Below are 9,795 nucleotides of genomic sequence, written 5' to 3'. Positions count from 1 at the left end.
TGGTAATCATTTAAACAAAAAAATGTCCATAAGAATAAATTGGAACTTTGAAGACCCGTGGGGCAGAGCCCTAAGGTGAATTCCAAAAATCCAAGTGGCATATAACCTTCTCAAGCATGTATAGAACAAAGAAAAAAGTTTCATCGAAATCAGTGCACCCGTTTCCCTCTATCTTCTTCCTGCCGAGCTTCCCTCTCCTCTACTGTTTCATTTTCCCTCGCCAGGCGAACCCTATCTGCTACAAGTCGAGCCTCCCTGTTATCCTCAGACTGTGACTTTCGGGAGATTGCGTGCCACTCTCTGTCAAGGGCCAAACGTTTTTCTCTTTCGACTTCAGACTGCCGGGCTTTGGAGCGGGTCACACGCTCCCGACTGGTGGAAGGTTGTTCCTGACCAACAAAGTATGTTTCTAATGAAGTGGAGCTCGTGGATGCCTCATTTCCTCCAGTTTTGCTTGAGGGGCCCGGCCTCACACCCTCAACCGATTCAGAGCCTTCATAATCTTTCGCAGACTTACACACCTTCATTCTTTTAGCATCCTTAGACACTCTGCTTAAGCTACTTTTCTTTTTACGGGGCATGTTGATGTCAGGGTATTTATTACGTACAACACTTACTCCTACTTGAGAAAGACTACAAAAAATAAACCATGTAACTGAATTTTTAAACTCCAAGGATAGTGTTCATAAAAAAGAAAAAAATATAAGAAAGAACGCAGTTCGCGAGTCAAGCGCAAAAGAGCAATGCCGAGTGGACGGACGAGCGACCCTTAGCAAAGAAATATAACCTTCAAAGCAAAATAATTATAATCTTAAAAGCAATAAATAATGCCAAAACATAAACAAAATAAACCACAGACAGCTGGAGTGAGGCAACAAATTTTTGCAGGAGTTGTTTTCTTTCCAACATAGAGATAATAAACATTGTTTTGAAAATTTTACATTGTATTCACTGTTACTATGGTAATCATTTAAACAAAAAAATGTCCATAAGAATAACATTGGAACTTTGAAGACCCGTGGGGCGGAGCCCTAAGGTGAATTCCAAAAATCCAAGTAGCCTATAACCTTCTCACGCACGTATAGAACAAAGAAAAAAAGTTTCATCGAAATCAGTGCACCCGTTTCCCTGTGAAAAGCGAACAAAATCACGTCCAAAACCGCACCAAAGCAGGTTTTTGAGCGGCCGCCATTTTCTTTCCAAAAGGCGTATGACAGTTTCAAGTAGCCTATAACCTTCTTACACATCTATAAAACAAAGAAAAAAAGTTTCATCGAAAACGGTGCATTCGTTTTCCCGTGAAAAGTGAAAAGCGAACAAAAACACGTCCGCGAGCGTTACCGACAGACAGACAGAAATTGAGATAAGGCTTGTTTCGGCTTCTCTGGTGTATGAAACGTGAAGATATGCAAAAAGTACACTATATTTATGTCGATAGAAGATGTATTTTTTTGGGGGAGTGGTTAATGAAAGTGTTCCAAAACGCGACATTAATCTCTTGACTGCCTAATATTTAAAGGACACCTACAAAACACATTCAAATACACCAAGAACCAGATATGAATGTACAATGTTTCAACAAAGTTAACAACCACATTAAACTAAACAGAACCATGTACACACCAAAATTACAAGTTAACATATAAAATACAATAATGAGATTTTATAAAACAGAAAACACAATCACATATCCACTCACTAAAACAATCACAGTAAAACTAGCTATAAAAGCCACTAAAAACAAAGCACCAGGAGAATACCGCATACAGGCTATCCTCCTATAAAAAAAAGGCACTCAGAGACTGTGTGGACACCTTACAGCACTTTTCAATTTATCACTAATCGTACTAATGTTCCATAAAGAAGGAAAGCCAGCAAATAAACCAAATAACTACCGCCCGATCAGCCTGACCAGCTGTAGGAAAAATACGAATAATAAGCAGAAGACTCTCAAATTACCTAGAAGCAACCTCAAAATTACCAGAAATCCAAAATGGATATAGAAAATTCAGACAGACAACAGATCACTTGGTTAGATTAACAGAAACAATTATAGATAGCTTTAATAAAAATGAATGCACTGTTGCCTGCTCTCTCGATGTCGAGAAAGCTTTCGACACTGTATGGCACAATGGTCTTAGGTTACGCATGATGGATATGAAACTACCGCAGGTGATTATTCGCTGGCTAACTTTTTGGAAAATAGAAATTGCAAAATAAATGTCAGGGGAACCTACTCTGAGTCATTCACTTCAGAGGCAGGCGTCCCCCCAAGGAGGGGGTAGCTAGCCCTATTCTAATAATCATGAATGTGAGCAATATGCCTTTAAAAGACCCTAATCACGGGTTTGCATCACAGTTCGTGGACGATGTTGCGGTTTGGAAAAGTGCCCCCACCCCATCCATAGCAGCAACAAATCTACAACCATTATTAACTGATATAGAAGAGTATTGCCAACAATATCGAATAAAAATAAACGTTCCTAAAAACCAGTTACTTACTTTCACAAGATTAACAAAACATAAAAAAGACCCACTTAAATTATACATGAATGGAACACTTCTCCAGACCACAACTCTGCAAAATTTGTAGGATTAACTTTCGACCCGAAACTAACGTGGGTAAAGCATAAGAATAATATTTTAACAAAAATCTGGAAACATATAAATTATGCAAGAAGTTTAACAGGCAAAAAACAGGGAACATCACCTGAGAACATTATAAAAATATACAAAACATATATATACGCCCCCCTCCCCAGTGGCACAGCGGTATGTCTGCGGACTTACAACGCTAGAAACCGGGTTTCGATACCCGTGGTGGGCAGAGCACAGATAACCTATTGTGTAGTTTTGTGCTTAATTTCAAACAAACAAATATATACGTTCCATCATAAGATATGCATGCTCCGCATGGGTAAACATAGCTCCCAAACACACAAATAAACTACAATCTACACAAAACTCACTAATTACCACAGCATATAAAGTCTCCCGTAGCACTTCATTAAAATTTATGCACAGTTATGCAAACCCACAAACTATAGCGGATAGACTCTTGCATAATACTCTAAATTACTTTGAGAAATATTAGCAAAATAATGACCTACTCTGTGAACTTGATCGCTACTACATACATGATGGAAGTAGACCTAAGTACCTCTCACCTGTAAACATATATTTTAGAAATAGGGATCTAATAAGTCCACCTATTACTAGACTTTAAACCCTACACTAGTTTGGACTAAAACAAATAGATGTAAAATGTATTATATTAGTTTCAAACGTATGAAATGTGTTGTTCGGATATATGGAACTGTTCGCCGAGTGTAAAACTTTACAACAATTAAGTGATGTTATGCACAACACACGAATGTAAATGAAGATACCTACGTGGACATTGTCCTGAAAGAGATCGGAGCAAGTGCGGTGTACTCTGACCCTCATAGTTCGGAAAGGAGGAAGAGGTCTTTTGTACCTCACCCTCCCTGGTCTATTAAAAGACCAAAATGCAGGTAACGAAATTGATACTCGTGAGATTCCACTAGCTTATTGTAGCAACGAATTACGAGTTAGGTCTCACCTAAGCCCCCGCACTCCCACCAGGGGGGTGGGTGAAAATTTTGTGCTTATGACTATTTATGTTATAACTTGACCAAGCTAAATTTCTGCATGTATGACTCACATTCCTCTTAATGAGCTACAATTGTTACTGATTTTTTCCTTTTAAATGAATTTACATGAATAATTTTAGCTTGTATCGATCTGCTGAAGTGTCACGTTAAGTAGTGTCAGGTTTTATAGGGCTGAATTCTTTACAGTAGGTGTCTGTGCTTGTTGACGATAAATTTCAACAATAAATAGACAGCACACAATCCACTTGTTTTGAAATAATATATTCAAAACAAGTCAAACATATGTACAAAAATTCTTTACACTGTTGGTTATCACAGTTGTATCGAGAGCTTTAAATAATTGTCTCTTTTTTTGTCGAAGACGACACAGGCGGGTTCAATTACTTTAGAACACGCTTTGACAAGACAAACTATCCTCCTTTATCTCTGTTTTTACAATACAAACTGTGAAACTCAATTTAGAAATCGTTCGTTATGGATAAAATCACACACAGTCTAACGTCACTTTTTTCACTTTTACTTTCACTAACTTATATATACTACCCGGCTGGGGCCTAGAACTTTCTACAAACCACGAGATGTTATGATGTAACAATACTCACTTAAAGCGATGAGAAAAATTCAGAAGGTTCGAGTAACATGAAGTCAATTCACAACAGTTACGTAAGCAAACTTGCTATAACTATTGCTTCTAAAAATAACTTACTTTAATGCATGCACAATATAAACTACATAATACTTTTGTATTAAACTTAAAATGAACAGTCGTGTATATCTAACAAGTAGTACAGCAAAAATTAAATCTAACCCTCTCTTTTCTTATGACCCTGCCCTGTGGCTTCGTGAGTGAGCCTTCTTTGCATCAGTTGGGAAGCAGGGGTGCTCAAACTATGGATCCTTTTTTGTTTTCATGCAAAGCTACAGAAAGAGCTACCTGCATACAGACGTTCCTAACACTGATTTGATCATGTATTAGAAGGAAGTCAGATAGTTAAACGCAATTTCTACTACACATTGAATCAATGGGTTATCGCCATGTGAACTCAATACTAACTATTTGTTGTAAAGTTCGACTGGGCATCGAATCAGTATGTCTTTTCCTTGTATATCGCCAGTCAACAGTACCATAACGTACTGGCCCAAGTCAATGCATTGATTCAGTATATTCAGTTGGTTAATGATCACAAGGTTATAATGCATTGATTCAACGTGTAATCGAAATCTTGGCTTGCAACATGTATTTGAAAACTACGTTATAATTGGCTACACGTTGAATTAATGCGTTATGGCCCTTATGTCTTGCAGTTCACGTTTAGCTATGAATGCACTTAAAGAGTCAATGTTTTGGATGATGATTAAGATTACGGATATGAATAGATGTAGTTGTTGTTTTTTCAGTCTTAGCTTTAAAATAAGCGGTTAGCAATTTTTTTTTCCGAATAGAGTTTAACATAACGTTATTTTATGAATTATCCTGCTGGGTGTTTTATGTTAGTGTTCGTGTCTCTGATTTCAACCATGACACCTCTCCTCTGAATTCCTCATATTATCACCATCATTTTTTGACAGCAAAGCTTTGAATTAACAAGAAACAACAATTTAATAAATTTCTGATTATGTACCTATAATTTACTTTGTAAAACGAAAAGGCGTTATTACTTATACTTGTCATCAGACATTACTACTAGGCATATTATATTTTTAAACACTACTTTCTTTGTCCAGTCCCTTGGATATTTTCAAGAATTATAATAGTATAATAATAGTATTTCAACCAAACTATATTCGTCTGATGAGCTCTGGATGCAGCGAACACAGTGTTAGCTTCAATTAGGAAAATGACTAGGGCAAGAAGAAAGCAAACACTAAAACAAATCATTCACTTGCACAAATATTATCTCACATACCGAGGGCAAAAAAGAATAAATAATGCCATATGGCTATTAAAGTTTTATTTAACTCCATCTCTTTGGTAAAATGAATAAGAATAAAATCATGATGAATATGTTAGTTAACAAATTTTAAACATTTTCATCTAGGGTATATTTACTTAAACCTTTCAAATACTACTCGAAATAACTTCACGCAAGTAGTTGTAAAACGTGTTTTTTAATTCATACTATTTAGGCTCAGTGCAGCCTAGTGGCTAGTGTGCAGGGCTATGATTCCGTGGTTCGCATCCCGTTACCGGAAAACAAAAAACCACTCTCCACACTTTGGGGCCGTGGGTGTGCTTTGAGAGTGACAGGAACATCCCACTATTAGATTAGACTAGTCAAACATTTGACGATGGGTGGTGTTGGCGAGCCGCCTTCCCTCCAGTCTATTACTTCAGAATTAGGGACGATTATTGCATTTAGCCCTCGAGCACGTTTGGGCGATACTCAAGAATAAAGGAAAGTCACACTCTTTAAAATGAAGACTCTTTTACTGGAGTTCCAGACAGCGTTTTGCTAGCCGAGCATTTTCTTTGTGAAATCTGATAAGCTTGCCCCATATTCAGAGACTGTAATAGATCCGTCACTGAACATTTCTAACGTGAAAGTTTCAAGGAATAAGGAAATTTGGGTATCATTTCGGCGATCAGAAGAAATCATAAAAGTTTTTTGTCAGTGTAAAATGACTATGAATGGATAACTTTGTTTTTCAAATTTCTTCACCAAATATATTTTTCAACATAAGTTTCACGGCAATTGCTTATTTAATCGCAATGCTGTACAACGGATTTGCTGCACAGGGATTGAACCCCGAATTTTACCGTAACAAGCCTATCTCTCAGAAAACTATAAGTAAACAGCCTGAGTAACTGACTTACAAATAACATCAACTTGGTTAAACATACTTAGACATTAATTTACGAATATAAATGATCTCTTAACGACATCATTAATTGTCACCTTAATTATTTTGAAACTATGTGATTTTATCTCATGAAAAGAAATATAATTTTTGCGGTTAAAACACAATAACCAACTTTAAAACGTAATCTACTCACTAACATGTGCGATTTTATGGTACAAATTGACTTACCCAAAACTGTCAATTTGCAGTGGCGTCTTCTGGTTTCCATTGCAACTACAGAAGACCATGTTCCAACTAAAGGATCATAGCGCTCCACACTGCTTAAACACGAAACACCGTCGTATCCCCCAGCCACATAAATTAATCCACTTACAGAAGTTATGCCTAGACAACTTCGTTTGGATCCCATATTACATATGGACTGCCAGGTATTGGAAAGAGAACTGTAACATTCCGCCGACACCAAGTCTTTTGTTCCATCATACCTGTAGAGTATGAATACAGTGCCACAAAGTCATCGTTTATTGATAAATCCACAAGCTATTGTATTACTACAGGATGTAACACTAATAATTTCTATACTAAAACACAAATAAAAAATGTGCATGTTAATATTTGGATCAACGATATTATCTCTGTAAGTGTAACCAACACAGGTAATATAAGATTTTTATTGCAAAGTATTCCTGCCCTCAGTACTTTTGTTCGCTAAGTGTTTTGAGTGATATAGATAACAAACACATTTTGGTTTTTATGTTGAAATATAGAAATAAGGTACCAATAGAAATTTATAAATGATTGTATGTGGTCTTTTATTTGTAATAGTTTTTATTGTTAAATATATGATTTGAAAGTTTTCATAATTCTTCCACTTCCTAAGAAAGTCGCCCTTTCGTTTGTCACATTGTTTGTTTTATTTTTGAACTCTCCCAAAGCTACTCGAGAGCCATCTGCACTAACCGTCCCAAATTTATAAGTAATAGACTACATGGAAGGCAGCTAGCCAACAACACCCACCGCCAACTCTTGGGCTATTCTTTTAGCAACGAAAAGTGGGATTGACAATCGCATTATAACGCCACACATGTGAAAGGGCGAGCATGTTTGGTGACTGGATTCGAACTGACAGTTTGCAGTTTGCGAGTCGAGCATTCTATCCATCAGACAGTGCCTTTTATTTACTACGAAGCTTCGATTCTAGAAAAATTGGACTAGTTTTGAGATAACTTTCGATTATAAAAACTGTAAAAATCTGTCAACACTGAGACACTAAACAAAATTATTAGGCGCCATCATCAACTGATGAAGCAATGGTCGTTGTATTACAGCATAACATTGGGCTTTTTCTCATATCTATATTGGTTTAAACTCAAAACGGAATGAAGCAATAGAAGAACGTGATGTATGATATTCTAAAATTATTAATGTCATTTTGTTTGATTTTATATTATTAAACAGTCTTCATTAGAAAATTATAATTTGGATCATATAATGTTATAGTGCAATGAATACTATAACCCTGCTAAAACCCACTACAGTGTATAACGGAGGTCGAACAGCATTAATGGGGCCTGGTGGTTAGGGCGCTCGACTCGCAATATGCGGGTTTGAATTCCAGTCGCTGAACATACTCGCCATTTCAGCCATGGGGCATTATAATGTGACGACCAATCCTACTATTCGTTAGTAAAGAGTAACCCACGAATTGGCGGTCTGTGACTGCTGAATTAGGGGCGGCTAGCACAAATAGCTCCTCGTATAGCTTTGCGCGAAATTCAAAACAAACAGCGTTAATGTTAAAATTTCCAAAATTTAAAAGATATTGTAGCCAAGCAGACATTAAGTTATCAACAATTTAGTATACCTTAAAAATACATTGTGGTGAGTGAAGAACAGCTGAAAAAACACCATATATATAATATACAGTTTAGCACTATAAGATTAAGAAGCCTAATTTAGTTAATTTCCGATTTTTCCATATCAAGAGTTAAAGACAAGAGTTGGACTTCTGACACCACTATAATTCGGTGAAAAGGCGATAAATTGAAGTGGTTATCCTTCACAAGGCCAGAATTCTTTGACGCTTATTGTGAAAAATACGTACAGAAAATAGCGTGATTGTCTAAAAAAATTATTTTATTTATAACTAAAAGTTGAAATTGTGGTTTGATGTAAATGTTAGTAAAGTTTGCTATAAATATATAATATAATGATTGTCTTTGGTAGAAGAGATATAGGTTACAAAAAAAAAAGGCATAGTATATGATGTCTTACTCTTAGTGGTCAGAGCACGTAAATATAAACTACGTTATTATTTTTTTTAGAAAGCTCAGTATGGATAGATACAATCCGGCTTTAGCGGGTAGGAGCAATGGCTAACTGTCTAACTGGTAGTTAGGGTGCTCGACTCGCAATCTGCTGGTTCGAATCCCCGCCACACCAAACATGCTCGCCCTTTCAGCCACGGGGCCGTTATAATGTGACGGTCAATCCCACTATTAGTTGATAAAAGAGTAGCCCAAGAATGGGCGGTGGGTGGTGATGACTAGCTGCCTTCTCTCTAGTCTTACACTGCTAAATTAGGGACGGCTAGCGCAGATAGCCCTCGTGTAGCTTTGCGCGAAATCCATAACAAACAAATAATTACATACCGTGGTCTAACTATTCTGCCAGGAAGCACATATATTAGATTTACGATCCCCTATCATTTCTGCTTTCCATCTGTTGTTCCATGAGGAAGCACATTCCATGGAAATAGCAAACATGGATATTATCAGAGATGCTTCCCCACTCAAAAGTCCTAATCTAGTTCGAGTACTTAAAGTTGAACAGCCACAGTATGTTCTTGCCAAATAGATCCATTAGGCTTGACCAAATATTTAAGGAGAAGGCAAGTATGTAGTTCTAATGGAAGTGCAGCACATAGAAATGTCAGTTTTGAAAGAGCTTGGGAACGGGTTGGATGGGAGCGGATAGCTGACTGCATTGACCACCCTATTGCTGTAACTGTAGGATGAGCTGCTAACATCCAGAAAGGATAAAATATATCCAGAGTAAAATGGATCAATCAGTTAATAGCAGCTGCATTATTCACATTGCAGAAAAAAGTATATGAGAGATACAAAGATGGCCATGGTACACGTCATAATCTTATGCTTAGCTTTCTAGAATGGTGTGACACCCTGAAAACTAGTGATGACCATACCCCATTTTGTTAAATAATTTTATTGATACTGTTACGTCTCCGTTTTTAATTGATTTTCCGTAACTTCGTACCGACGAAACATAAGCGACACAAGCCTTTACTTAATAAAACTTGTTTATTCTTTCCGAATATAACTTAACCGATACACTCAAC

General features: G+C 36.8%; 1 protein-coding gene across 1 annotated transcript in view; it reads right to left on the bottom strand.

The window, feature by feature from the left end:
- The window catches only part of LOC106465608 (kelch-like protein 17), a 64,510-nt gene that overhangs the window by 22,786 nt on the left and 31,929 nt on the right, over positions 1 to 9,795 (bottom strand). The window contains exon 8 of the mRNA XM_013925845.2: positions 6,666 to 6,922. Within this exon, the coding sequence (XP_013781299.2) occupies positions 6,666 to 6,922 (257 nt within the window). The remainder of the gene's footprint in view (positions 1 to 6,665; positions 6,923 to 9,795) is intronic.

This window comes from Limulus polyphemus, unplaced genomic scaffold (genome assembly GCF_000517525.1).
Source record: "Limulus polyphemus unplaced genomic scaffold, Limulus_polyphemus-2.1.2 Scaffold69, whole genome shotgun sequence".
Classification (NCBI taxonomy): domain Eukaryota; kingdom Metazoa; phylum Arthropoda; class Merostomata; order Xiphosura; family Limulidae; genus Limulus; species Limulus polyphemus.
This window is presented reverse-complemented; position numbering and strand designations above follow the sequence as displayed.